The sequence below is a fragment of the Pseudogymnoascus verrucosus genome, assembly GCF_001662655.1.
Source record: "Pseudogymnoascus verrucosus strain UAMH 10579 unplaced genomic scaffold scaffold_24, whole genome shotgun sequence".
Lineage (NCBI taxonomy): Eukaryota > Fungi > Ascomycota > Leotiomycetes > Thelebolales > Thelebolaceae > Pseudogymnoascus > Pseudogymnoascus verrucosus.
The window spans coordinates 80,027-107,949 of NW_017263675.1; the positions used below are offsets into that span (position 1 = coordinate 80,027).

A 27,923-nucleotide genomic window follows, 5' to 3' on the forward strand; every position below is an offset into this window, starting at 1 on the left:
CACAATGGCAATCTGGATATTTCTAGTTACACCGCATTGAATTGAACCCTCAAACAGTTAATATTTCAATTGCACTGTGAAGGCGCAAGGATGGTTCCAAGACCACATCTCGTTCGAATAACACCCCACCCGGGCTCCTCTAAGAAGGAGATTGAAGATGAGCCGGACTGGGGAGGGATCCATCAGAACCGTATTGGCTTCTTGAACCGGCAAGAGCGCCCAACTGGCCATACTCACCAGGGTGATGACAAGAAAGAAGAGGGTGGTGTAGACGATAAAACCAAGGCAGAAGTCAAAGGACTTGTTACCTTCCGCGATGTGATAACTAAGCAAAAGGCAAGCCGCAACTCCATGCAAGAACTGTACCATATCAATTGGCGGAGTTAACTGTGCAAATTATAGGACTACCATCTCATACGGCCAGATGTTCATTCGGCAGGATGGCGTTACGTGCTTTACTCTTCTGAAGACTGGATCAAGAACACCCAAGAATGGCCCGCGAACATAGAGAAGCGAAAGGCAGCTGAGAAGGCAGCAAAGCTCAAGGATGAAGAGCAGAAAAAATCGGGCCAGACTAACGGAGTAAAGCAAGAGGATGATTGGAGAAGAGAGGCGGGACAGAATAAGCATCATGATGCATATGCTAGCAACGTCAATGGCGACAAAGACCAGCAGGGTAAGAATGACGCTCAAGCAGGGAATAAAGTGGAGGGCGAAGATGAGAAACTTCAACAAAAGTATACGCCACAAGAACTTGCCCTCCTCCATAATCTACAGCAGGAGAAGGACTACGTCTTCAAGTTGGAGCAGAATGACGGCAAGAAAAGGTCACCAGTCGCAGATGGGCGTCAGTTAATTTCCCTTGATGAAGTCGATCAATTTACCCCGGACAACTGGATCCCACGGTCTGATAAGCTTATTCGCCTTACAGGAAATCACCCGATGAATGCAGAGCCACAACTAACATCTCTCTTTGATGCTGGCCTAATCACCCCAAACGAGCTGCACTACGTCCGCAACCATGGCCCAGTTCCGCACCTCCTATGGGAGACCCACACTCTTGAAATCGAAGGGTCGAACTTAATACTCACGATGGACGAGTTGAAAGATAATTTTGATCCTATTAACATCCCTGTTGCATTAGCTTGTGATGGGAATAGACGCAAGGAGCTGAATCAAATAAAGCGATCTAAGGGCTTTAATTGGGCTTCAGGTGCAGTAAGCTGCGCCTACTGGAAAGGTCCCTTGCTTAGAGACGTTCTTCGCAAAGCTGGAGTGCCTGAAATCTTCCCGGAGGGGAAGCGCTATTGGGTTAACTTTGAAGGTGCAGATGAGCTGAGTGAGGGCAAATATGCAACTTGCATTCCTTTCGAGTATGCCATGGACTCTAACAATGACGTGATATTGGCCTACGAGATGAATGATGTTCCTCTCCCCCCTGACCACGGACACCCTATCCGACTCGTCATCCCTGGATATGTTGGGGGACGCTGCGTAAAGTGGCTAAAGAAAATATGGCTGAGCGACATGGAGAATGACAGCCACTACCACATATGGGACAACAGAGTTCTGCCAAGCTTCATTACAGAAATGGACGGGGAATTTTCAAAAACTATGTTCTCTCATCCGGATACATTGTGCAACGAGCAGAATTTAAATAGCGTTATTGTCAAGCCTGCCCAAGGCGAAAAGATTTCGCTCACAGAAGCTAGGAAAGGGAAGACGTACAGGATTATGGGCTATGCATATGATGGTGGTGGCCATGAGGTGCAACGAGTTGAGGTATCTCTTGACGAGGGTGATACATGGTTGTATTGTCTAAGAAAGGTACAAAAAGTTCACCTAGGGGAAGACAATGTTCTAATACTCGTGAAGTTTCCGGATAGACCAATAAGACATGGCAATAAGTATTGGACATGGTTGCATTGGCATTTAGATGTGGAAATAACGCATTTGCTTCGGGCAAAGAGTATCGCTGTCCGCTGCCACAACGTTTTCAAGAATACTCAGCCAGAAAGGCCTAGTTGGAACATCATGGGGTAAGTATCCATGTTCTTTCTTGCCTTTAACTTCGCCCACTTCTGCGTAGCTGACAAGGAAAACAGGATGATGAACAACTGCTGGTACGTTGTTAAGCCTGAGACAGTGCAAGGCTTCAACAATGCCGTTCCTGAGATTGTTTTTACTCATCCCGTCGAGCCTGGGACTAGCGATGGAGGCTGGTTGAAAGAATCCACGGAATTACAGATCTCGAACGCAAAGCAAGCCGCTGGAGGACCGCAAAAACAATTCACGCGAGAAGAGATTGAGAAGCATAACAAAGATAGAGATTGTTGGATTGTGGTCAACGATAAAGTGTACGATGCCACTAGTGTTCTGGAATGGCATCCTGGCGGAAAGGCAGCCATAATGGGCCATGCCGGCAAGGTTCATGAAGAAACCAGCAGTGACTTCAACAGTGTCCACGATGGATACGCGTTTGAAAAATTAAAAGGTTGCTTCTCTAATTGGGTTTTACTAGAAAATACTAACAATGAGCACAGAGTGCATCCTTGGGATGGTAACGGAGAAGGCCAAGAACTTCATAAAAGCAAATGCCAAGAAAGCAGCGGAAGAGAAAGCTAAATCCGCGAAGGGCGACACTACTGTCGCATTGCAAAAACATAGGTAATTTATTCCGCGGAACAGATATAGTAGATTTTGCTGACCTTGGCCCAAATGTAGGTGGATTCCTGCCCGCCTCAAAAAACGCGAGGCTATCTCTAAAGACACTCGCAAATATACCTTTCAACTTCCCGACAATAAAAACAAGCTAGGTCTCGCAACCTGCCAACATATTCAACTTGGATTCCACTTCAAAGACAAGATGATAATTAGATCCTATACGCCCGTCAGACCAATCCTCGCCACGGAGGAAGATGGGACTTTTCAACTCGTAGTCAAGACGTATTTTCCCGACAACAGCCAACCTGGAGGGGCAATAAGCAACATACTTGATTGCATGCCGCTTGGTGAGGAGGTTGATATCCGCGGACCCACAGGTGATATCGTTTACGAAGGTAACGGGAAGTTCAATATCGAGGGCGAGGAAATGAACTTTCGTCGCGTGACGCTCATTCTTGGAGGCAGCGGAATCACGCCTGGATACCAACTCATATGCCGCATCCTCATGTTACAAGGTGACAAAACAGAGATAAGGGTGATTGACGCCAATAGGAGCGAGTCTGACATATTGCTTCAAGGCGAGATGGAGAATTTACAGAAAAAACATCAAGGGCAGTTCAAGATCACACATGTGTTAAGTCGACCGAGTGATGATTGGAAGGGATTGAAAGGATATGTCAACCCCGATATCATTCGGAAACACGCATTTGCGCCAGCGGAAGGTAGCGTTGTTCTCCTATGCGGACCCCCAGCCATGATTCAAAAAGCTGCGCTGCCAGCCGTAAAAGGTATGACTCTCTCTTCTACCATATCCAAGGAATACTTTCTCACAATGTTGGGTTGCAGACTGGGGATATGAGGAGGAGAAAAATTGCTTTGGCTTCTAGAATTCTGTCTTTTTTAAGCGCCATGCTTAGTATAAATTGTCAACATTTCGTAGCTATCTTCCAAATACAGGCTGCCTCTTCATATACTTGGAGTATCTCAAGTATGTGTCTAGAATGTTGTCAACACCGCAATGTCGTACTCCTTCAACTGGAATGAAAACACTCCGCCCTTTTGTGCAGTAAGCGACGTAGTGGTTCGTTTCACGACATTCTCGCCGTTGGGAACATTTTCAGAGAGTCCACTTGGGGCATTGAGGACCGTAAGGGTTGCCTTTGCGCCTTGATGCAAACCCTCGAAGTCAATGTTAAATGGCACTGGAGACGTAGTATTGTAAACGGTGGCCTTGAATGTGTATTGGTTGGTACCGTGGTTGACACCTGCCACATAAAATGCTGGTCCGAAACCCTCGTCGGAAGTGAAAGGGGCAGTGTGAGTGTAGCGATGGGCAGATAGAAGCTAACCAGCAATTAGCCATTGAGGTCTGGTACGTGCATTTTGATGTAGAATGAATACATACTTGAATAGCATAATAACTTGTTGAGTAAACATCTTTAGCTGGGTCTGCGCTGAACGAGACAAGATCGGGCTACAGGCCAGTTAGTAACAGGAAGCTCATACAACGTCTATGCTACCCCGGTTATATACTTACAGCCCACTGAGAGCCATTAATATTCTGGAAGCCTGGTGCATAGCTAGCACCAATCACAATATCGGCGTTTCGTTCGGCGCCGAGAGTAAAAATGGTTTCTGCAACAGCACCGACCCAGTTCGGGTATGGCAATCTTGGCTCACCTGCATCCCAGGAAACTGGCTCTAATGGATTTTCCGTATTGGGCTCGATAGTGGCATATTCGCCGATTAGGATTGGGTGGGAACGATTCGCATTGTCAAACAGGCCGAACTGAGTGGCGAATATGTTCGGTCTGGCATACTCATGGTAGTCGGTGGCACTGTTGTCAGCAATAGCTTTAAGGTCGCCAGTCGACGAGATAATTACAATCGACGGGTAAGCGGCGTGGATTGCGTCGTAAAAGGCCTTGAAGCGGTAACTTGCGTAGCTCAGAGGACTAGAAATATTATCTTCGTTGCCAATCTATGATCACACAAGAAGTTTAGTCTGCGTCCTTGAAAATGAACGGCTATAAGGAATGGATGATATACCTCGACATAGTTAAGCTTCCACGGACGGGGGTGTCCAAGGGAAGCTCTTAAAGCACCAAACTTTGTGTGCACATCGCCAAGGATAAACTCTAATTCATCCATTGCTTCCTGAACATATAGTCCAATTTCTTCCTCGGGTATATCATACGGATTATCGTTATCATATCCGTTTAAGTATACTCCTGACCACACAGCCAGGATGGGTTCAGCGTCAAGATCTTCGCACCACTGATACCATGTTAACATATTGACTTTCAATTAGAAAAGGGGAACTACCCACTTGGAGGTATTCAACGAGACCAATTCCATCGGTATTTGCATAACCCCACGTTCCAGGGCGTCCTGGTCGCTGGGATAACGGGCCAATTGTCTCGTTCCACTTCCAGCGATATCCAAAGATGTCCCCTTCTCTAATATACAGTCAATAAAATGTCCCTCATATTTATAGTGGTCGAGGACTATCGTACATGTTGTTTCCTCCTGGCATTCTCAAGAAGCTTGGGTTGAGGTCCTTCAAGCCAGCCATAAGACCAGGCCGGTTGCCATTCGGACTATTCTTATACGTCGGCGGGAACAGGCTAATTAGATTGAAATTCAGCGAGCCTTGATCGGGTTGGAACTCGAGGACAAAGATATTGTCAGTGTCGGGGGCCGCAACTCTAGGGTTGAGATGGAACTTGTGCTCCACCCATTCTCCTTTCTGACACTTGGACTTTATTTCCACACTTGCCCAGACGTGCGACGACTTAGCCGACTGCAGCTTTGCAGTGAACTTGCCATGGTACGAACCCAGTGCCCAGAAACTGCCTGAGTATGGCTGTGGTGTCACGCTGATTCCCCACCAACCTGGATTTTGAAGACCAATTGAACCTCCCGAAGCAAAGTTATTTCCCGGAGCCACTTGTACCGAAGTTGGGAGAGCCCAAGATAGTGGCACTGTTGTATTCTGTAGAGTCAATTTTGCGTTCCCAACTGCTTCCCATGGATCAATTGTCGAGGGAAACTCAGTGCTGCCTTGGAATGCCCGGTTTTGTATCAACTCTGCATAGATACCCCCATCACCCGAGTGATTGATATCCTCAAACATAATTCCGTACATGAGAGGAGACGATGAATTTCCGCCATGGTTGCTAACTGTGATGTTTGCTGCATAGGCAGCCCCAGCCAGGAAGGAGAGGGATGAGAGAAGTTTGCGAGTCAACATCATGGCAACTTTAAGTCGGAAGCCGCAATTCAACTGTGTTATCTCAAAACATTCCACAGATTCTGAGGAAAGGCTCTTTTATGAATGTCATCATATTGGTACTATTCAAGTTATTTCGGAATAAGTATGTCCATTCCATTTAGCCGTCAGGATTGCAACAACCGGCAGTAGTAACAGCCGATCTGATATTTGAAAATCCTTGCTTCATAAGAACTAGATAATAAATTTACTTTGGCATGAGAGGCAGAACACAACGAAAGCTAGGGCACATTTGGGGGAAGACCGAAAGCATGTAGGACGGACACAATCCAATGCGTTTAAGAAGCCGATCAATCCCCAGCTACCCCGCCTTACCCCCCACTTTACCCCACCGGCCCTGCTATCTCTTGCATGCTCGCTCTTCGCTAATTGGGGGAATCTTTGAGAGATCGGACAAACTAGTGCAACGGCGTCTGCACGGGCAAATGCTTCTTCTGTTGGTGAGGGGACGGTACTCTATATATACTTTGAATTGCGTATTCAATAGCTATTAGACCGCTAACCACCTTAATTTAACCTAGAGGTCGTTTAATTGTCTCCTCGGTACTTGTTGGCGCGATATATGCCTTAGCCCTTTTCTTGCTGTCTCGGGCCCGACACCCCCGGCCATAGGATGAGCGTGGATAAAGCGATATAGAGTAGTGTCTGTGCGGTATCGCGCATGAGGGGTTGGCAAATTGGATGCTCAACGATGAGCCTATCCGATGAGGGGCAGGAAATATACTATATAGAGCTAGTATATACCGTATACTGCCGGCCACGCCCAAACTTATTTCTACCATCTCGGCTCCGACGTCCCCGGTTCAGGATGTAGTTCAGTATGGCACAGAGGCGTCCCGTTGACTAACGGAAATGAGGGTTTAATATGTTAGGCGCTTTGTGTAGCGCATAATTGACAGCCTGTATAACACATGCTCATGATCATAGGCCCGAACTCCTCTTTCTGTAAGGGGCAGCTGATGTCCCCGCAGTGACCGACGGCACGAAGCGTCGGCATTATATAAAGACCCTCTATGACTTAAAATCGTCGCCCACAGATGATCCTCTGGCGCCTCGTAGATTATCACTCCCGCCAATTTTGTTGTCTCCCAATTTTCCTTTCACGATGCGCTTCCACGCATTTCTAGGATTTGCTGTGGTTTTAATCCAAAGTCCCCACACGGCAGCCGATTATACCACAACCATCAACGCCCAGTCTAATCGCGGAACCTGGGATGGGTGGGGGACGTCGCTCGCATGGTGGGCCAAGAAATTCGGCGATCGTGCAGATCTAGCCGATATATTGTTCACCTTGAAGACGACGACACTGTTAGGACTAAACCTGCCTGGCTTAGGGTTCAACATCGCACGCTACAATGCCGGCGCATGTAGCTCGAACACCTACGATAGCACGAGCATGGCAGTGTCAGCGAACATTAAAAGCTCAAGACAAGTCGATGGCTACTGGATTAACTGGGCCAGTGAGGACCCGACGTCGTCGAGTTGGAACTGGTCTGTCGATGGAACGCAGCGCCAGGCTCTTCGCAATGCGATAGACAGAGGAGCAAACAGAATTGAGCTGTTCTCTAACTCACCCATGTGGTGGATGTGCAAGAATAAGAATCCGTCTGGCGCTAGTGATGGAAGTGAGAACATTCAGTCCTGGAATTTGGAGCAGCACGCTATATACATGGCCAACGTTGCCAAGTATTTCAAGGACAACTGGAATGTGCAATTTGAGTCTGTCGATCCATTTAACGAGCCTTCTGCCACTTGGTGGAACTCCGCCGGCACGCAGGAAGGTTGTCATTTCAACGTGGCCACCCAAGCTACTGTCATCAACCACCTTCATAATCACCTAGCCAGTCGTGGGCTTTCAACCGTAATTTCGGCATCGGACGAGTCTTATTTTGACCAGGCTGTTACAAATTTGCAAACCATTGGAAGCACTGCGATTGGCCAAATCTCGCGCGTCAACGTCCACGGCTATCAGGGAGGATCAGGAAGAAGGGATACGTTATATAGCCTGGCATCTGCTGCCGGCAAGAAACTTTGGAACAGCGAATATGGGGATGGAGTCGGTTCTGGTCTCGATATGACCTCTAACCTCCTCCTGGATTTCAGGTGGCTGCTCCCCACGGGATGGGTCTACTGGCAAGCACTCGATGGGAGCGGCTGGGGGCTTGTACAAGCAGACAACGACTCCGGTCAGATCACCGCAGTCAACCAAAAGTACTGGGTCCTGGCGCAGTTTTCGCGACATATCCGCCCTGGCATGCGCATTCTCGATGGTGGCAACTCTAACGTGGTTGCTGCATACGATGCCAGCAGCAAGAAGCTCGTCATTGTCGCTGCCAACTATGGCACAGCTCAGTACATCAATTTCGATCTGTCTGGGTTCTCCCAGCGCCCCGCAAACGGCGCCGCGGTGGTTCGTTGGAATACACAGATTGATGGCGGCGACAGATATGTGCAGTATTCTTCCGACACAGTCATGAGCGGAACTAAGTTCTGGTCGTATTTCTCCACGAATAGCGTGCAGACCTTCGAGCTCACTGGCGTCGTCCTGTGAAATGTATCTGGCTTTCATCTTCAAATAGCAATGTAAATATCTGGATATTCATCACGCTGGAATGAGACACTATTTGCAAGTGTACCCACGTAGCTAAAACTTGTTATATTTTGACTTGAAGTTAAAAGGAAAACTATCAACCCCCACAAACTCAATATCAATTCAATATTCTCGACCAATCTTCATTCCTAATGAACTCCTCCATCGAAGTTCGTTTGATCTCAACTCCCAGCTATAAAACCCAGTCAGTCCAACACCCAATACAAATAACGGGTAGTGCGAAACTCACATCTTCTGGAAACACCACATCCGGGTCTCCGTCTCCCCAGTACCCAAACTGAGTGGCGTATTCATAAATTTTACCAATCATCTCGGTGTAACCCCCAGGAACGGCGCCGACATGCTCCTCAACAGAGCAGGGCTCGTAGACAGCATTCACGCCGACAACGCGCGACCACAGCTTCGTGTACTCAGCCCATGTCAGACTATCGCTGCACGCGACTAACTTCTTGCCCGGTGGCACCTTGATCAGCGCTAGAACATAGTTCCCCGTATCGGACGGGACGACAAAGGGAATGGGATGAGGCCCATTGCCCGGAAGGCGGAGGGCCACTGATCCATCATCTTTCTGCTATTTGTGAGTTACCGCCACGACGAGGGAACCATTACAAAACACAAACCTTAATCCAATTATACGACGCTGGTCCCCACTGCCAGTTTGTTGCATACGAGCCGAGATACAGGACGCTCGTCTTCCTCGCTAACTCCGGATACGTATCCTGGATGTATTTCCACACCGCGCCCTTCGTCTCAAAGCTCAACAGATCATCATACTTTCCTTTACTCCACTTACCAGGCTCGCTCGCTGAGCTCCACACGAACCTCTCCAGCCCTTCCACCGCGGCTGCCGCATCCGCAATGTTACGGCCCTTCGCAACCTCCTCCTCGAAGTGGAATTCGAGTGGCGATTGCCCTGGCTTTGCGAGGGCCTTGAACTCTGCGCTTTCAAATGCCTGAGCAGGATTGAAGCGCGTGTTTGCGAAGATGACGTTGACGCCCTTCACGGCAGCAGCGAGGGAGGCGGGGTCCGCCAGGTCCCCTTTGACGAGCTCGACGCCCTTCGTAGCCAATTCAATGGCGTTAGGACTAGTGGGATCCCGGACGAGGCCTCGGACGATCCAGTTGGGGGTTTGAAGAAATGTAGAGGCAACGGAAGAGCCTTGAATGCCAGTGGCACCAACGACGAGGATAGTTTTGGACATTTTTTGAAAGAGGGGATGGGATGAGTTGAGAATAGTGGTTGAGGGAGTAGATATTATTCTGAGAGATAAAAAAAAAGTGAGATATGCTCTTCTTTATATACCCGACTGTAGAGATGGATTTTAGGGGCTCTCCTACCAATATCTAGCACCCAGGGGACTTTAACTCCATGGTCTGATATCACAGGCAGACTGTTTTTCGGATATAACTGCTAATCCCGATTTAAGAGCGCGAGGTTGCGTTTTTCCAGACTTCGAGTTCACCATAGAATATATCAAGGATGACGAAAGTTTCACTGGAGGAAGGGAGTGCGTATGTTTCCATGTTTGTAGCTTCCCTTTACTCTCAGATGATTGGTGTCAAAATAAGAATTTAAGCGAATTTGGTGGACAGCGCAACGCTTACCGCTTTGGGAAAGAAGTGTGATCCACCTTATATCATCGCGAATCGGCCCAACTTAATGGTGGCCGAGTGTCTCTATAGTTCTATTTGTCTAATCTAAATAGTCTGTGCTCTATCTGTCTGATATTCGGCCCATAAGTTAAAGCCGTGTGTCGCCACTTCGGCGAACAACCAGTGCCAACCAAAACATCTTGAGACGGTGGTATCAGAATCACACATCATCTTCATCCCCATCCTGCACCATCTCTACCGCCCTCTTCCAGCCAGCAGCCGCCTGCACAAAAATAGCCATCCCTGCCACAGCAGCAGCAGAAAACCACACCGTCCGTAATGCTACCACATACCCCAGTCTCGCAACCTCCGCCTCCGCACCTTGCAGCCCACCAACCGTTGCCGGGCTCCGCAGGAGCTCTTCTACCAGCTCGGGCTTCCGCACCCCTATCTCCGCAAACCCCCGTTCTAGGTTCCGTCTCAAGACGCGCACGAACAGGCCTCCGCCAATGGCGGTGCCAAAGCTGCCTGCGAAGGCGCGAAAGGTGGCCAAGAGGGAAGTTGCGACGAAGTGTGTGGGCGGGGCAGTGAGATGGAGAAGATGCGGGACGCTGTAAGTTAAGGCTGCGCCGGTGGCGAGGCCAATGAGAGCGGTTGTGGCGACGATTAGAATGGCTGGTGAGGAGGGAGTGGCGAAGCAAGCGAGGAGGGCGACGGCGAAGGCGAAGATGGTGAAAACTGTGATGGTTGGTCTAGGTTCGAGGTTAGTGATGCTCGCAAGGCCTATGAGTGACAGTGGGACTTACAAGTAGAAACTCCCTGCTCGGCGGATGTGAAATCCCCCTACAAGGAGGCCCCCGAGCGCGAACCCGGCATTTGTTGGAATGAGGATTGATCCCGCAGTTGCAGGGGACCAGTTGCGCACTGCGAGGGCATATACAGGAGCGTAGTAGAGTACAGTCCAGCGCACTGACATAAGGCCTAGCTGGGCAAGGCAGGTGAGAAATACGCCGCGAGAGCGCAGGACGGGAATGGGGATGATGGGATCGTGGGCTAGGTAGAGCTCGTTGGCAACGAAGAGCGCGAGGACGACAGGTGAGGTGAGAATGGGGAGGTATTGGATTTTCGGGGACGTAAGGCCGAGCAGGAAGAGGACGAGCGAGGAAGTCTACAGAGTTAGCTTGCACTGCGGCTTATGACAGAGTATGGGAAACGCACGAGTAGAGCCGCGCCCGAGTAATCCACGTGCGCAAATTTATACGCCAAACTTCGGGTCTTCCCACCCTGAGCAGAAGTCGACCCAAACCGTGAGGGGATCGCCCAAAATATGCCCATGCCAGCCAAAGCGGCAAGCGGCGCCTGTCCCCAGAACAACGGTCTCTACGACATATTAGCTAACACTCCTTTCTGTTCTAACGCCGACATCCAAACAGACTTACCCATCCCGTGACGCCGACTAACCCCCCAGCAACCACCGCACCAAGGGCCACGCCCGTCGTGAAGCCGGCGTTTGTGATCCCGAGGAACAAACCACGACGCTTCGTCCCGGCCAGTTCAATCACAAGGATCAGGACTAGTGTCATAACGCCCGCGCCGCCTGCACCGCTGAGAATGCGGCCGGAGATGAAGGTATTGAAAGAGCGTGCGTGGCCCGACAGGAGGCCGCCGGCAGCGAAAAGCACGGCGGCCGATAGGATACAGCTCCGGAGTGAAAAGATCTGGGATAGACGGCCTATTAGGGGCGAGAGACTCGCCATAGAAATCTGTCTAGTTAGCGCTAGTTTCAGGTTTGGTGGGCTAGACAACGCACCAGGTACGCAGACGTGAACCAGATAGCATCTTCACCGCTTGCATCAAGGTCATTGGCGATACTGGACTGTGCCGTTGTGATGCCGGATATATTCGATGCTGCGCCATGTATTAGATCTTCGATACCAGCGTGTGAGGTCAATGCTTACCTTGGAGGAATATCAGAATGAATAGTGACGGGATTAGCAGGACTGCCCTGCATGTTCCAATTGGTTCGTTTTCGGTTTGGGGCTTGGGGTTGTTGTCTTCCAGGGAGACGGTGGAGATGCCATCTTCATCAGTGGATAGGAGCGGCGCATGTTCGGTGAGCACACCGGGTGAGGTCTGGCGTTTCATTTCCGTCGGATGCCCCTAGAAACCATATATATGGGAAATCAAAGGCAGCGCCGCTCTCGGCGTTGAAGGATATAAATAAAATAACTCCTAAAAAAATAACCACTTCAAATGTAGGTTTTTATTTTTCCTATTCTATATTTTTACAAATCAATTGCAAAGAACACAGCGGGAATTATTCAGTATATTATAAACATCTACAGTCTATAAATCCTGATTTGAGAGAGAGGGGTTGTCTTAGCTTCAAATGCTCATTTGTAAGCACGTACCCCACACAGCACGTGACTATGTGATTCTTCACGTGATTTGCATACACTTGATAACTTTCTTTTCGTCTACGATCTCCAGCTTGAGGTTCAATCCATTCACTCTTTACATCCCAGTCTCATTAAAATCACAGTAAGGACAGGTTTCAAGTAAATTAAATAGACGATGGGTATTCTAACCTATCCTCTTCTGCACCCGCCTCGTCCAGCTCAGCGAGCCACAAAGGAATCCCCTCATCACTGTCATCCATCCAGTCCTCTCATTTCCCCCCACCATTACTACTCCCACATCTCGATAAAACCTGATATATATACCCTCATCTCCTTTTTCCTTCTCGAAAAAACATAAAAAACAAGGTTTGGTAGGATCTCTACTCGGTACGGTACAGCGCGCTGCAATCTATACAGGGGCGCTCAGCTATAACGCACACGCAGCCATAGCGTGCGCAATTTTTGGGGGTAAACGGTAACAGTATTTAACAATTGGTGACCCACAGGCCGATGGGGCTCTTCTTGGCATTCTGCTCGAACTCCAGCTCGACGCCGGCGACGCTGCTGACGTCGTAGACGAGGGTCTCTCCGCCCTTGCAAGGGAATGTGGCGATGGTGTAGCTGTTTCCAGGGATAATCTCGGTCTTGCCGTAGGTCTCCTTGAGCTCGGGCTTGGTCCACCAGGTCTCGTTGGCGTCAATATCCGCCTCAACGTGGTTGAAGTTGAGTCCACCGCTGGCAGCCTTCTCCTCCTCGATGCCAGAGAAGTGGTACGCGCCGGGGTTGGCGGTCTCAGAAGCGTAGGGGAAGGTGAAGAGGAGAGAGCAGGTGCCGGTCCAGGCATCTGGGGTGGTGAAGGCGAAGAGAGTGTTGTTAGAGGGGGTGATGATGGGGGAAGCGATATCGCCGTATGGGTGTCCTGCATCCTCGCGCGAGACCGGGACGATCAACTTAGGCTCGACGAAAGAGCCAGGAGTGAGGGTCTGGGCGCACTTCTGGGGGGTGTCGGTGGTGGTTGGGGCCGGGGCAGCAGTGCCAGTTCCGGTGCCGACTAGACCCTTCAGGCCATCCACGATCTTCTTGTTGTTGAAAGCTCGGTGGGCGGCGTGGCCAAACTTGGCGCCGGTGGGCAATGGCGATGCTGGGACCGTGGTGCCGGTCGAGCCTGGGGCGGTACCAGTTGGGACGGGTGCGGTGCCAGTGCCAGTCGAACCTGGAGCAGTGCCGGTGCCAATGGGGCCGGCGGGAGGGGCGCACTTGTCTCCGGTGCTGGCCATGGTGATGGGCACGCAGCCGGTGGTATCCACCTTGGTCTCTGCAAAGATCTCGTATCCACCATCATTGCCAGGTCCCTGCGATGGGCAGGCCCAGAAGTCGTTGCTCTCGTCCACGAAGAAGTCACCGTTGCCGCCAACGACGAACTTGTTCTGCGAACGGATGCCCTGGGTGCACTGGAAGCGCTGGGTGGTCTGGGAGATGATACAGGTGTGTCCAAGGGAGTCGTAGAGCTTGCCCTCGTCGGCGGGGTTGATGCAGTATGCGCCATCAGGGTAGTTGCTGAAGACGCGGTTCTGGCCGATGGTATCCTCCTCAACGATATCGGAGCCTAGTGTTGGGTTGGCAGCAGTGAGGGTGAAGCAGCAGTATCCGGGAGGCGCAGAGGGGGCGCGGGGCATGAGGGCCGTGGCGAGGCCAACGGTGAGGGTGGAGGCGATGATGACCTTCATATCTGCGGATTGTGTTTGTAAAGCTGAAAACGATGGAACAAATAAAGAGTGCAGTAGATGAGGTGGTGCCTCAAAAGGTAATAGCAAACGAGGACGTTAGAAGAGTAAAGTATTTGTCGATGGACGGACTGTGGTTGGTAAGAAGAGAGAGAGAGAGAGAGAGTATGTGAAAGTGAGACAGGATGTGTGAGGTAAACAAAGTGCTTTAAGGGGACACAAAGGTAGAAAGGGAAAAAGTCGTGCAGCGGTAGTGTATCGTAGTGCACCTACAAAGGTACAATTGTTTGCGCATTCGTTGCCTATCTCTTACCCATTTTATTCCAGTTATCCCAAATATTTCCACCTTCTGAATTCCACTAATTCCACTTATTCTGTTTGTTAACCCACAAGGTGCCCGGTAGTGCGTCGCCACCCGCTCAACCAGGCAATGCCGTCGACGATGGATCCATCAGGATCCTGATGTGTGCCGGTTGTTCCTGGAGATCGGCCTTCCTTTCTCGAGCTGCGATCCAGTCAATACAGGCATCACAGTATCATCGTCTGGCTATCATCAATCAGAGTCTCCTATCACAGCTGCATCGCGCAACTCATCGTCCGATCATCGTCTGATAGGGCAAGTCGTCCTCCTATCACCATACTATGCTGTCCAACGGGGCCTGACACACATTGACAAAAGCACCTTCGCACCCAGCAACGTACAGGGAAGGAGAAGCCGTTCCCTCAGCACCAAAGCAGCAGGCTGATGCCGCCGCTGAAACATGGCCGTGGGCCCATCACAGCAACACAATAGCAGCCGTGGACATCCAACATTGCGATGCGACTCGGACATTCACTGAACCGGTTAACGTGTTTGCACGACAGTGGGCCTCCCACCGAGGCCTTGCATAAACAGTGGACCCGTGCCTTTAAGCTCGCGGAGACCGCGTCGTTTTAGCGGTTCTTAGCGGTCGCGGGCCCTGTTCACTGCGTCATTCCCTTACTTTATGGCGGGGCGGCAGTCGGCGATCGCGCCGTAGTGGTGCTGCCAAGAGCGGCCGTTGACGCGCTGGCCGAAGGAGGGATTTGTGGGGAAAATGGAAGGGATCTGGGAGGGATGAGGGAATACTCGAACTACACAGCCGCGAATTGTGGCTATCAGACTGAACTGTTGGACGCAAGGGATTGAACCAGTCGGCGAGGATTGTGGTGTGCGCTGTGTGGTACCTGGCTGAGTTCCCGCACAACATATTGCCAATTCCCATCCAATGCCTCGGTGTCGATTTACTCTTCTCTTCCCACATCATCATCCCGAGAGAACTCGGGGACACGACAAGACAGAGTTTTACAAGCCTTACGCACGTGTATCCAAGCACAGGCACAGGTCTGAGTCCTTCAACCATGATGTCACAAAATCTCGGGATGTTACTCGGGGATCCACTGCTCCACCACCTCAAATAGCACAGGTACCACCGTTAGCACAAGACGGTGTGTCCACTATGGATGCAAGGGATGGTGCTGGGGTACACAATGGCTGATGGGAGACTCCTGTCGATCGCGTATCACAAATATCACGGGTCGGGTGCGCGCTCTTGCGTTCGCGTGTGCGTGCCTGGGATGCGCGTTGGCAAGAGATAGGACATTACGTATGGAGAGAGGGAGAAGCAAAGAGACAGAGAGGCAAACATGCAGCAGCCGTGTCTATACTCGAAACAGTAGCTTATAATATCCGATGAAGCCGTGCAAAAGACATGCGAAGCCGAATGAAGTCGCGAAACGAAACAATCAGTAGCCAAATCGTACCTTCCATATATCGTGTCTGAAACGGAAAATCCCCATCATAAATCACTAAAATCCCAAATTCCTTCTTTACATATCAGGGGGGTATCATCCGAACTCCACATCCCAATCCCAGCCATTGAAACGCCCATGTCCACTATTATATACACACTACACGCCTACAGTTGATCATCCTCATCCTCGCTCGACGTTAGCGGCTCCGGTCCTATTCCCATTCCTTGCATCTTATCATCAACCTCGCTAGGGGCACTGCGCGCATGTTTGTGCGACGTCGGCTGATTGAGAGCCTCGCTTCCTGTTCCTGCCTCATCAATTGCCTTAAAAGCACCTTCCCTGAACATTCGCGTGCTTGCCTTATCACCCTCGTTGATCGCTCTATCCCTTTCGCTTTGCAAGTACGCCTTCTGGGTGTCTCTGGTCGCGCCTTCCCTCTTGTCGAGCGCACCTTCCCAATCGACATCCATAGTCGCACCTTCCTCCCCATCCTCTGTATCTTCGACGACTCGCTCCAAGACCCTCTCTCTCTCCGCCTTCTCTCGCTCCTCCCTCATCCTCCTGCCCCTCTCCATCAGCTCTCTCATTCTCTCTGCCTCCTCATCCGCCTCCATCTTCTCTCTCCGCAGGCGATAGAACCTCTCCAGGCTCCCCCGCCGCTGCTCAGTTGTCCATCCCTCTACCACGAGCGCAAACGACGTGGCACTGTCGAACCCGAACGTGCGCGCCATTGTGCAGAACTGTCGCTTTAGAACATCGAGAGGGGGCCGGAATACGTATTTGCGGGACGGGCGGCCATCGGATGAAAAAGAGCGGTCGAGGTGACCGCTGTGGTCATCGTCGTCTTCAAAGAGCCGCCTCTCCCCGGCGAGGGAGTTGGGGATTGCGGCCTCGGCGCGGCGACTGAGTCTCTCTTCGACCTTGCTCGAACCCACCACCTCCGAATTCTCGTGCGTATATTCGACACCTGCGCTCGCCAGGATGGCGGAGATGGCGTCGACCTTCCGTTTAGGCCTCCGGGCTGCGGATTTAGGCTTGTTGTCGGCGGCATCGAAGTCGCTGATGATTTTGTCCACGAGCTGGCTCATCGCGGCATCTTCGCCCATGTCAGTTTCATCAAAGGGCATATCGTCGTCCGCAGTGGCATCCGCGTCGTTGACATCGATGTCAATGAGACCCACCCCGGCCTTGGCCTCAGCAACGTTGGTCTTATTGACAATGTCGCGGAGGACGACCTCGTCGGAGTGGAAGGAGAGGAGGTTAGCGAGACCGAAGATCTCACCCTTCTGGCCTTTTTGGTTCTGCACACCCTTGAAGTAGCGGCGTTCCAGTGAGGCATTGTAGCCAATGTTGGCTTGTTGCTGCTTGTAGATCTGGCGAGCATAGACGATCTCTTCCACCGTGCCGGCGCTGATAAGGCGGAACACCTCGACGTCGCGGGTCTGGCCAATTCTGTAGGCACGATCTTGTGCTTGTAGGTCGTAGGATGGGTTCCAATTGGGATCGAAGATGACGACCTTGTTTGCCGACGTGATGTTTAACCCAACCCCACCAGCTTTTGTAGAGATGAGAAACACGAACTGTCCTGGATCTGAGTTGAAGTCATCAACGACTCTCTGGCGGTCCTCATAGCTGAGGCTACCATCGAGAAAGGAGACGTTATAAGCCGTGTTGTGAAATAAATGCTGTAGCATCTTGAGCAACTTGACCGAATGGCTAAACACGAGCACTTTATCCCCATTCCCATGCCAAAACCGCAGAAGTCTCTTCAACACCCGCCATTTACCGCAGAACTCCGGGTTCGACAGGTTGAAGATAGAGTCTCGGTGATTATACAGATCTTCCCAGCGATCAGGCACCATAGCCTGCAGGAAATCCAAATCTCGCGTTTGTTTCTCCTGTGGGTCGGTCGACGACGGAATCAGCAGTGCCAGGTGGTTCGACAGCTTTTGCAGCGTGGCAATGACAGGAAACACTAGAGCCTGCCACTTAATCCCAGAGCCTGGCAGCGTGGCATGGCAACACCAGCCCCTCTTCTTGCCAGACATGCACTCGCACGGGTCCGCGGAGTGCTTGACAAGCTCGACCAAGTCGCCATCGAGGAAGCGCTCGTAGGCATCGCGCTGGACGCTGGTGAGCGGGCAGAAGACGACACGGTCGGATTTTTTGGGCAGCTGGTGTGCGATGAGGGATTTCATGCGGCGGAGGAAAAATTGCGGGAGTAGGTTCTCGACAAGCTTCTTGGCCGTCTTGCGCGCAATGCTGAGCTGTTGGATGCTGGCATCGTGGGATTGGCCAACAGCGAGGGGGAGACAGATGCTGGATTTCCAAGTTGAGAGCGGACCGAATCTGGGGAAGTTAGACATGATTTGCGTCGGTCTATGACTTATCGGATACTTACCGGCCAGGGTTGGTCCAGTTGAGAAGCGTCCATAGCTCTTCGTATTTATTTTGTATTGCTGTGCCCGTAAGACCGATCCGACATAACGCGTTGACTTCATTCATAGCTTGCGTGGTTTCGGATGTCCTTTCTTTAAGGATGTGGCATTCGTCGGCGACCACACAATCCCACTCGATCAAATTCAGCTGGCTTTTGTTCATCTTGTACGTCGTATAGGTAGTGATGAGAATCTCCAACCGTCCTGCTTTGGCGGCTTGGAATGCATCTTCTTTTCCAGATCCGTGGTACGAGTCGACATGCCAATAACCCCAGCGACCCAATTCTTGCTTCCAGTTTTCAATCAGGGTACCAGGACATACGATCAGCACCCGAGGATACCACCGTCGGTCCATAGCCCGCCGCATCTTGCGCATCCGCTTGAAGTCTCGCTCGTCACCGGTTTTGCCGAATGCAGCCGCGAGGAAGGCAGCTACCTGAACAGTTTTGCCTAATCCCATGTCGTCGCCGAGGATTCCGCCTTTCTGGTAGACGAAGAGCTCGTGGATAAACGCGACGCCTTGGACTTGGTAGTCACGGAGGTACTGTGAAATGGGAGCTGGGATTATTCCCGACGATTGAGGAAGTTGTATGTCCTTATATTCCCTTGAAGCTTTGATACCTGCCGAGAAATCCGGGCGTTCTTGTAGCTTCAGTAGCCTCCCATCATCTGAGAACTCGATATCGTCGTAATCCGGGGATAACTGAAGTCCTGCTTTCCGCATTTTCGCTTTGTTTGCGTCGAACTGCTTGCGTCGCGTCTTCAAATACTCCGGTAGCGAGTCCTCCATCATATCGAAATCGGAATCCTCTTCGACTACCGCCAGTTTCGATCCCCCGCCATCCAGCTTCGCTTGTCGGCGTCCCACAACGGCATTTTTCAGCCTAGAGGCCGCTTTCTTCCTCGTTGCGGCAGTCTTCTTTCGTTTCGTAGATGCGCGATTCTTGAACTTCTCGTATGCATTCTCGGATTCGTCGTCCGACCACTCAACTTTCTTCCCAACTTTGCGCTTGCCTTTGAGGCGTGCTTGCTTGGCATCGGTCGCTGGCGCGTTGTTTTCGTCTTCAGTTTCTGATCCATCAGAGATATTTATGACGCCTATTCACGTGAGATTCATTGCGACGAGATATGCAGTGGCATCCGTACCTTGGATATATTTGTCCGCCTGCAGAGCATTGCCATCATCGGAAGAGATCTCATACTCGACGGCCGCTGCGCTATCGATATGCGACATATTTGTATATACGCCTCCCCAGGAAGTCTAATTGGCTGTCACATAATTTCCTTGGTTATAAACGCTTGCTGGTGAAGCTATACTGTCATTAGTGTGATGTTCGTGGCCCGCCTTCCCAGGCAAGAAACGCGTTTACCGCCAACCTTCTGGCGATCGAGATCACGAGATCACGTGACTATTAAGATTTCACATTTATTTAAGGTGCTTACTAATCTAAACACGTTCACGTGCTAGATCAGTTTGTTGAAGCCACATCCGTCGCCATCTCGGCATATGATTGGTCCGTTTGAAGGATCATGATCCTATAACAACCACCAATCATGAGCCAAGTATGGACATTTCGATTTCTTAATCTTAGACATGCCGGCACATGAGAGTATACAGATCCCCAAGATCTTAAAATCTTCATCCCGTGTTCTTATTTAACTTTATTTATGACCACGGCACATCAAGCGCCCAGGTGAAGTCTATCCAGGCGGTCATCTGCGTATATATCACTCAGCCTGTGCCACCACATTCTGCCTCACTTTTTATCTTCTTTGCTTTTTGTTTTGCTATGATGTTGTCGGCTTCACCGTCACCAGCCCCCCCCCCTTGCAAGGTCATATTTGGCGGGCCGACCTTATAGTAGCCGGCCTATACTGGCAGGTGCGATGAGGTGCAGGGTGAAGAGGCAGCTGCCCGGCCGTTCTTTCCTAAATATTCTAGGATGTGGCTCCTTCTAGTGGATCGCCGGAGGCTCATAGGCGTCAATATTCTAGATCTCATGGACCACATAAGTATATACACCTGCCACAGTATCCTTTATCATATTTATCATTCCTTTCTTTGAATGCTATATTCCTATACTGCGTACCGTGGACCTACACATCTCATACCTCTGGCCATAGCCGCCATCTTTAAATCCCTCTTACTTGCATTGACTACAGACTAACCAGTCGCACGCTCCTATCATTATGCGGATTAACATTCAATCTCTGCTTTTGCTCGCATCGTTTGCTTCTTCTGCTGTTGGATGCAATGGCGACGCCCGACTCTGCGGCCGCAAATACTCAAATGTCACTCAGATCGGTGCCCATAACAGGTAAGGACCCCACAAAATTCGAGAAACGAAACTGAACCCCAAGCAGTGCCTTCGTAGGGGAGCTGCCGACCCAAAATCAAGGGCTCGAAGTCGAGGGGCAATTGGATATGGGGATCCGTTTCCTACAAGCTCAGGTAATATGCAACCCCCTTCAGGATATCTATCTCAGGAACTCACACTCAACAGACACATAATCTCTTTGGACTGGGTGAAATGTACATGTGCCATACGTCGTGCTTTCTCCTCAACACCGGCCCACTTGTGAAATATCTGGAGCGCATCAATAAGTGGATGGTGGCTCATCCAAATGAAGTTGTTACCCTTCTCCTCACGAACCAGGATAATGCGGATGTGTCCATTTTCGGCAAGGCAATGGTCAACAGCGGGCTCGCAAAGTTGGCATATACGCCGCCGAAGAAACTCGCTTTGAACGAGTGGCCAACTCTACAGGAGATGATTAATTCGAACAAGAGGCTCGTAATGTTCCTTGGTGGGTTCATGCTTTGCACTCCAGATGACCACTCTCTAATGCATGTTAGATTACCACGCAGATACCGCCAAGGTCCCGTACATCCTTGACGAATTCGCATACTGCTTCGAGACGCCCTTCTCCCAGACAGATTCAACCTTTCCACAGTAGGGCAATACCGAGTATGTCTGCATTGACAATTTGTACTGACAGTTACAGATGCTCTGTCGATAGGCCGCCCAATGCATCAGCAGCTGGTCGCTTCTCCATCATCAACCACGTACTCGACTTTGCTCTCACCCCCGGCAAGGATGGCGTCTTAATTCCAGATATCCTGCAGGCAGAGAAGACGAATAGTGTGGCATCGATCATGGCGCAAGTAGGGCTCTGCCAAAAGGCACATGGCGCCACTCCTAACTTCATTTTGGTGGACTATGCTGAGAGAGGTAATTGAACCCATCCGCGGATAAGTTACATATACTAACTCAAGTAGGCGAGGTGATCAAAGCACAGAATATGATGAATCATTTGTGAATAAATCACCAGCATTGAAGGACCGCTCTGCACCCTCTTTTCATTCCTAGTCGTCCCCTTTAAATTACACCTCTTGTCACCCATGTTCACATTTTATAGTTTGGGTATGAATACCTATACGAGTTATGAAATTTGATTTATAATCACCCTTGACATGACACACAGGATACGATTGAGACTTATCTTTAGTTTCGTGTGATTTTATCTATGTGCAGATCTATCATGCTATTCTGATATCTTCAGCTCTAAATGTCACAAGCAGCTGTGCAGCCCCATTCTACGTCTCCTGCCCCAGCCTCACAACTTTGCCCTCCCCCCCTCATCGACCAATTCCACAGCCAATACCCCCTCACCAACCTCATCACCGTCCTCCCCCTCAAACACCCATCCCACTACCCCCTCCCCACTTGCTCGAATCTCCAACTCCATCTTCATCTGCTTAACCACCGCCACCACATCCCCTTTCCCCACACGATCTCCAACATCAACCAGAAGCTCTACAAGCTGTCCGGGGAATGGGAACACAATGTGTCGCGCGTTACCTGCTTCCCCGCGACGGTGTGCGGAAGTTAGGGCGCCAGCAGAAGCAGCGGTGGATGTCAAAGCGAGGGTGTATGACATTGGTGGTGCCGAGGGTGCTGTAAAGAGGATATCGGCTGTGAGCGAGGAGGGGAAATCATTACGAAGGAGTTTGGTGAGGAGGAGATGCGCAGGGGCTGGTGGCGGTGTGGAGGAGGAGGATGCGGTTGTTGTGGGGGTGAGGGTTAGTGACCAGGCATCGCCTTTGCGGAGAGGGGCACTCGAAGAGGATGGGGCAAATGCGGGGGCTGCGGACGGGGTGGCGGGGCTAGGGATGGTGGCGGTGATGGAAGTACCTGCCGCAAGGAGGGCGGGGAGGGTGCTCTCGAGCCATTGCGTATCACACGCCTGGGCTTTGAAGGCGGGGTGTGCGAGGATTCCGCGGAGTGCTGGAAGGGAGGTCTTGACTCCTATGATGTGGGTGTCGTTGAGGGCGCGGATGGCTTTAGCGACGAGGTCTGTCCAGCTGGAGGTAGTGATAACAATCTTGGCGAGGAGGCTGTCGAAGTCGGTTTTGACGACGAGGCCGGCCGTGAGATGATGGTCCACTCGGATACCGTTGCCGGAGGGGAGGGCAAGGGAGTTGATGGTTCCAGTATTAAGTGCCCAGTTTGCAGTGGCATCTTCGGCGGTAATGCGAAGCTGGAGGGAGTGGAGTGGAGGAGGGACAAGGGGGTCACGGGAGATATTCGGGAGGAGAGTGTCGAGTTCTTGTCCTGCGGCGAGACACAGTTGAACCTTGACAAGATCCAGGCCGGGGCAAAGGGATTCCGTAATAGTGTGCTCGACTTGTAGTCTTGGGTTGACTTCGAGGAAGTAGAACTCGGGCTTGGAGCTGTGGACGAGGAACTCGAAGGTCCCGAGAGATAAGTAGGACACCTTTCTCGCCATGCGCATCGCGGCTTCGATGACGCGTCCGACCACCGCTCGGTCCCTGATAGAGCTCGGTGCGAACTCGACGACCTTTTGGAAGCGCCTCTGGATGGAGCACTCTCGCTCCCATAGATGTCGGACATTTCCTGTCCCATCACCTACAATTTGCACTTCCACGTGGCGGTAGCCATCCACTGCAGCTTTCTCGGCAAATACAAGTCCTTGTGGGCTCTCTCGCAGCGCTCTTTCCATTAGCCCTGCCAAGTCGCCTTCTTCTCTCACAATGCGGATGCCTCTTCCACCTCCGCCATCAACAGCTTTAATGATGATAGGCCAGCCTATTTGCGTTGCAAATCGCCTTATATCCTCAACGTTATCAGTCGGCGTCTGTAGCGCAGGTAGCACGGGGACTTTGCATTCTTCTGCCAATTGGCGTGCAGCGAGCTTATCTCCAGTACGGGCTAGAGTTTCCCATCCTGGGCCGATGACAACCGCGCCGGCCTCCGTCCATGCTCGGTGCGCAAACTCAGCCGACTCGGAGAGAAAGCCATACCCAGGGTGGACGGAATCAATGTTGTGGGATTTTATAATGGCGATGAGGGCAGGGATGTCCAGGTAGGTTGAGGGTGATGGAATCGAGACGGCGTGCGTCGATTGAAGGGTATGAGAGGTGTCGTCTGCGGTGTATAGGGTATACGTTTCGAGGTCGAGTTCGCGGGCGGAAGATAGAATTCTAATTGCAATTTCGCCTCTGGATCTAGTCAATTGCTGGTAGTAGGTAGAGTAGGGTTGGGTCATACTTGCCTATTAACAATAAGAAGCCGCCTGATGGGGCGAGTGGGCTGGTGTGATTCTGCCATGCTGATGTGGAATTATATACGTGGTATATAAGTCCTATGCATTTGATGAAGTATATATATATATATTCCTCCTGTTATGTCCTTCGTTATGGTCTCCGTTTTTCTATATATTAGTAGTTGTGCGTCTCGTTGCCGGAGGTTGTTCTTGTTACCCATTACCCCACCATTACCCCACAGCCTCGAAATCCGGGGTTGGTTGGGCCGAGGCTCAGCCTCGTGGTACACACAACCTTGGCCCTGGCTATCTATTCGGTGCGGGGACTCCTGTAGCAAACTACGGATATATCAAATCGGCAATCTATATCCTATATCTACCTAGCGCAATGCCGACTTCGCTGTGATTGATTCTTGCTATTTTATTTTATTTCTTTTGCAGTGACATTGTATCGGATTCTTGTATAGATAGAGATAGAGATAGAGACTCTCACAGCAGCGAACGCCGCCTCACGACCCGAACCAACATATCAATCCCAGACAGCAGTTAGCCATACACTGACCATGGGTTCCAAACCTGACAAGCCTACTTCCTCAAGTCCCACTGATCGTCTCTCACAAGTCACAAACCACATCAACCCGCCCAACACTCCCCGAAAGCGCCGCCAAAAGTCTGATTCCGCCCTTCCAGCAGATTATTCCGATATCCTCGCACAAATATCCACTCTTCAGAATCTCGCTGCAAACCCCGATCCCAATCATGTGGGCTACGCGCGTCAAAAGGCAGCTGGGAAGCTCTGGGTCCGCGAGCGGGTAAACCGGCTTTTCGACCCTGGAACTTTCTACGAGGTAGGTTCCGTGGCTGGAACTGTGGAGTGGAAGAGGCTCGCCGGGATCAAGGAGGAGCCGGTGGCTTTCACACCAAGCAATAATGTGCAGGGTTTTGGCGCGCTGCGTGGGAGGAAGGTAGTCTTCACTGCGGATGACTTTTCAATTCGTGCAGGTCATGCGGATGGCGCGTTGGTTGAGAAGACGATTTATATGGAGAAGATGGCGATTGAGCTCCGTCTCCCGATTGTTAAGCTTGTAGACGGCTCGTCTGGTGGTGGAAGCGTGACTACGATCAGAACACAGGGATACAGTTACATCCCGCCTCTGCCTAGCTTCTCGCAGGTAGCGAAACAACTCGAGCTCGGCATCCCTAATCTCGGCGCCGTTCTGGGTCCCGCAATTGGACTCGGCGCCGCACGTGTCGTCTCCTGCCATTTCTCCGTCATGGCGGGGGACATCGGCTCCCTCTTCAATGCAGGCCCGAAGGTAGTCGCAGGCGCGACGTTTGAAGAAGGCCTCTCGTTCACGGACCTCGGCGGGCCGGGGATGCACTGCACGAATGGGACGATCGACAACCTCGCCGCGGACGAAGAAGGATGCTTTGAGCAGCTGCGTACTGTGTTGAGCTACCTTCCGAACCACGGCCTGGCGCTACCGCCGGTGATCAAGAGCCAGGATCCGGTGGAGAGAAGCTGTGAGAGCTTGCGAACTATCATCCCGCGCAAGAGAACGAGAATGTATAATCCGCGCACTATCATTGAGACAGTCGTCGATGCGGGGAGCTGGTTCGAGATTGGCGCGCTTTGGGGCACCACTGCTATCACCGGGCTTGCAAGGCTCGATGGCCGGCCCGTCGGGATCATAAGTCTGAACTGCGAGGTCAACGCCGGGGCACTTGATGCGTTGGGAAGCCAAAAGCTGACACGGCACCTGAAGTTCTTGGATACGTTTAATATTCCGCTCGTTCAGTTTGTGGATGTGCCAGGTTATGCTATCGGCACGGTAGCTGAGCGGTCGGCGACTATGCGGCACGGTGTCGCGCTTGGAACGACGTATTTCAGCACCACGATGCCGGTGTTCTCCGTGATAACGCGGCGGGTATACGGTGTTGCCGGAGGGCTCATGCTGGATTGTCGGGACCCAAGGATGCGTATTGCGTGGCCTAGCGGAGAATGGGGAAGCCTGCCACTTGAAGGTGGCATTGATGTCGGGCACGCGGCAGAGCTGAGAAAAATCGAGAAGGAGAAGGGGAAGGAGGCTAGGGAGCTGCGGTATAAGGAGCTTGACGAGGAGTATCGCCGACTGATGAATCCGGTGAGGACCGCGAATGCGTTCGCGGCGGAGGAGATTGTGGATCCAGCACTGACGAGGCGGATTACGAGTGCATGGGTTAAGCATGTGTAAGTTTCTCTATGTGCGTGAAAGATGAGGTCTGCGCGGTTTACTAATGGTGATGCAGGTACGAAGAGTTGTTACCTATCCGCCTCATGGACAGGGCGAATGGGAAGATCAAGCCTGTATTTTACTAAATATAGATCAAAATAATTATCTTCAAGTCTAAACGTTACTATAATCAATGTGTTATGCGCGGCACATCAGGTGTGAAAATAGTTAATTGTTGAATTATAGCCTGTGTTTATCCATCCCACTGATGGGCACATCTATCTCCCTCACAAGACCCCGCCATAAGCTAAGGCAATAAGTTTGAATTCCAGGGCAAATGTTAGGTTATTATCTTTTTCTTTTCCTGCAACACCTTCCATGCTATATTTGCAGGTCATTCATGCCGAGTTTGGACGGGCTTAGTTTGACAATTTCCTCATAATGCCGTATCATCGGGGGACGGAGCGAATATTCACACCTTGTCACATCAACACGCGGGCGTGCATCTATCATCCCCCCCGAACCACGCCTCACGCATCAACTTTCATCCCGCCCCCAGCCTCGAACCCCTCAACCTATTATCTCTTTCAAACCCTCCAAGCCCCACTCCGCCTCGCTCACCTCCTCCTCCCACATCTTCCTAAACGCCAGAAGCCTTTCCGTCCTCTCCCTAGCCATCTTCGCCCCCAATGCCGACTTCATCGACCCCACCACCTTCACCAGTTTATCCTCGAAATGATCCAGCGAAGTCTCCATCCCTCTACCCTTCGCGCCCCCAAACGTAAACACCCTCCCAATCCCGATGGCACCAATAGCATCCAAGCGATCCGCATCCTGCACGACCTCCAGCTCCGGGTATTTAGCAATAACATCCCGCACGACCTGCGGATCCTTGACCTCCGACGAATACGACACAGCTGACGCGATAGTCTGGACCTTAGCAGCGAAGTTTTCCGTGGCACCGAAAGAGAGGAGGACGTCACGCACGAGCGTGGTGCTGTCTTGGTGGGGTAGCAGGTATTTTCTGTCTCCTACGTCGTGGAGGAGGGCGGCGAGAATGGTAGTAACGCGGTCGTAGCGAGCGGGGTCCTGGGCACGTAGAATTTGCGAAAGCCCCAGGACACGGAGGACGTGTGCGAAGTCGTGGGAACCATCGTAGGGGGCCATGTAGGACTTGACGTAGTCGGTGACTTGGTGGATAAGGTCATGGGGGAGGCCATGGCGGAGGAGATCAGCCTCGAGGCTGTCTGGGCGGATATCTGCGGGGAGTTTGGGAGGTGGTGCGGGGGCTGACATGGTGATCTAAACTGGGCCAAGCTGGACCGTCGCGTTTTGAAGGTTTATTTCTGTGGTGTGAGAATGTAATGGCGGGTTCACTGTGACAGCTGGCGATTTGAGCTGTGGGCGAGGTGGGATGGCGGTGACGCGGGGTTTCCAACGCGATTTTGTATGCTCGCTAAATGGTCCAAACTGGGACTGGTAGAGACGTGAGATGAGAAGAAGGTTTGGATCTAAGATTTGAGGTTTAAGATCTGTAGATATTATAGATTAATCAAATATGAAGCTTATTTATGTCGGACCATTTGACGTCAAGGTGACGACTCTAAATCGCCTCACCGCGGGGTATAGTCAGATTTTAGAACATGCG

General features: G+C 51.3%; 11 protein-coding genes across 11 annotated transcripts; 4 read left to right on the forward strand and 7 right to left on the reverse strand.

Moving 5' to 3' along the window:
• Nucleotides 1–90: 90 nt before the first annotated feature.
• On the forward strand, nucleotides 91–3,551 carry VE01_05752 (uncharacterized protein; the record flags this gene model as incomplete). The annotated part of the gene is made up of 7 exons (XM_018275212.1): nucleotides 91–318; nucleotides 403–1,827; nucleotides 1,876–2,039; nucleotides 2,106–2,494; nucleotides 2,544–2,667; nucleotides 2,725–3,452; nucleotides 3,511–3,551. 7 exons carry the CDS (start codon nucleotides 91–93, stop codon nucleotides 3,549–3,551), a joined length of 3,099 nt encoding a protein of 1,032 aa, XP_018130038.1.
• A 53-nt stretch (nucleotides 3,552–3,604) lies between these two features.
• On the reverse strand, nucleotides 3,605–5,917 carry VE01_05753 (uncharacterized protein; the record flags this gene model as incomplete). The annotated part of the gene is made up of 6 exons (XM_018275213.2): nucleotides 3,605–4,008; nucleotides 4,070–4,138; nucleotides 4,202–4,645; nucleotides 4,714–4,941; nucleotides 4,994–5,123; nucleotides 5,181–5,917. The coding sequence occupies 6 exons, from the start codon at nucleotides 5,915–5,917 to the stop codon at nucleotides 3,661–3,663; spliced, it is 1,956 nt and encodes a 651-aa protein (XP_018130039.1). The 3' UTR covers nucleotides 3,605–3,660.
• A 1,144-nt stretch (nucleotides 5,918–7,061) lies between these two features.
• VE01_05754 (uncharacterized protein) lies at nucleotides 7,062–8,683 on the forward strand (the record flags this gene model as incomplete). The annotated part of the gene is made up of 1 exon (XM_018275214.2): nucleotides 7,062–8,683. One exon carries the CDS (start codon nucleotides 7,062–7,064, stop codon nucleotides 8,505–8,507), a length of 1,446 nt encoding a protein of 481 aa, XP_018130042.1. The 3' UTR covers nucleotides 8,508–8,683.
• On the reverse strand, nucleotides 8,594–10,084 carry VE01_05755 (uncharacterized protein). The gene is made up of 4 exons (XM_018275215.2): nucleotides 9,906–10,084; nucleotides 9,188–9,827; nucleotides 8,797–9,135; nucleotides 8,594–8,739 (listed from the first exon to the last, which is right to left on the reverse strand). The coding sequence occupies exons 2-4, from the start codon at nucleotides 9,767–9,769 to the stop codon at nucleotides 8,665–8,667; spliced, it is 996 nt and encodes a 331-aa protein (XP_018130043.1). The 5' UTR covers nucleotides 9,770–9,827; nucleotides 9,906–10,084; the 3' UTR covers nucleotides 8,594–8,664.
• An 18-nt stretch (nucleotides 10,085–10,102) lies between these two features.
• VE01_05756 (uncharacterized protein) lies at nucleotides 10,103–12,488 on the reverse strand. The gene is made up of 6 exons (XM_018275216.2): nucleotides 12,119–12,488; nucleotides 11,971–12,068; nucleotides 11,600–11,923; nucleotides 11,379–11,540; nucleotides 10,967–11,328; nucleotides 10,103–10,912 (listed from the first exon to the last, which is right to left on the reverse strand). Exons 1-6 carry the CDS (start codon nucleotides 12,303–12,305, stop codon nucleotides 10,381–10,383), a joined length of 1,665 nt encoding a protein of 554 aa, XP_018130008.1. The 5' UTR covers nucleotides 12,306–12,488; the 3' UTR covers nucleotides 10,103–10,380.
• Nucleotides 12,489–12,708: 220 nt separating this feature from the next.
• On the reverse strand, nucleotides 12,709–15,094 carry VE01_05757 (uncharacterized protein). The gene has a single exon (XM_018275217.2). It carries the CDS (start codon nucleotides 14,284–14,286, stop codon nucleotides 13,045–13,047), a length of 1,242 nt encoding a protein of 413 aa, XP_018130009.1. The 5' UTR covers nucleotides 14,287–15,094; the 3' UTR covers nucleotides 12,709–13,044.
• An 873-nt stretch (nucleotides 15,095–15,967) lies between these two features.
• VE01_05758 (uncharacterized protein) lies at nucleotides 15,968–19,833 on the reverse strand. The gene is made up of 3 exons (XM_018275218.2): nucleotides 19,641–19,833; nucleotides 18,458–19,592; nucleotides 15,968–18,405 (listed from the first exon to the last, which is right to left on the reverse strand). Exons 1-3 carry the CDS (start codon nucleotides 19,726–19,728, stop codon nucleotides 16,221–16,223), a joined length of 3,408 nt encoding a protein of 1,135 aa, XP_018130010.1. The 5' UTR covers nucleotides 19,729–19,833; the 3' UTR covers nucleotides 15,968–16,220.
• Nucleotides 19,834–20,117: 284 nt separating this feature from the next.
• VE01_05759 (uncharacterized protein) lies at nucleotides 20,118–21,963 on the forward strand. The gene is made up of 6 exons (XM_018275219.2): nucleotides 20,118–20,812; nucleotides 20,859–20,946; nucleotides 20,999–21,302; nucleotides 21,352–21,448; nucleotides 21,501–21,727; nucleotides 21,775–21,963. Exons 1-6 carry the CDS (start codon nucleotides 20,685–20,687, stop codon nucleotides 21,813–21,815), a joined length of 885 nt encoding a protein of 294 aa, XP_018130011.1. The 5' UTR covers nucleotides 20,118–20,684; the 3' UTR covers nucleotides 21,816–21,963.
• Nucleotides 21,964–22,112: 149 nt separating this feature from the next.
• Nucleotides 22,113–24,266, reverse strand: VE01_05760 (uncharacterized protein; the record flags this gene model as incomplete). Its single annotated transcript, XM_018275220.2, has 2 exons — nucleotides 24,072–24,266; nucleotides 22,113–24,018 (listed from the first exon to the last, which is right to left on the reverse strand). Exons 1-2 carry the CDS (start codon nucleotides 24,125–24,127, stop codon nucleotides 22,113–22,115), a joined length of 1,962 nt encoding a protein of 653 aa, XP_018129986.2. The 5' UTR covers nucleotides 24,128–24,266.
• Nucleotides 24,267–24,410: 144 nt separating this feature from the next.
• Nucleotides 24,411–26,445, forward strand: VE01_05761 (uncharacterized protein). The gene is made up of 2 exons (XM_018275221.2): nucleotides 24,411–26,292; nucleotides 26,352–26,445. The coding sequence occupies exons 1-2, from the start codon at nucleotides 24,626–24,628 to the stop codon at nucleotides 26,419–26,421; spliced, it is 1,737 nt and encodes a 578-aa protein (XP_018129985.1). The 5' UTR covers nucleotides 24,411–24,625; the 3' UTR covers nucleotides 26,422–26,445.
• A 26-nt stretch (nucleotides 26,446–26,471) lies between these two features.
• VE01_05762 (uncharacterized protein) lies at nucleotides 26,472–27,860 on the reverse strand. The gene has a single exon (XM_018275222.2). The coding sequence runs from the start codon at nucleotides 27,569–27,571 to the stop codon at nucleotides 26,846–26,848; it is 726 nt and encodes a 241-aa protein (XP_018129984.1). The 5' UTR covers nucleotides 27,572–27,860; the 3' UTR covers nucleotides 26,472–26,845.
• Between the last annotated feature and the right edge of the window lie 63 nt (nucleotides 27,861–27,923).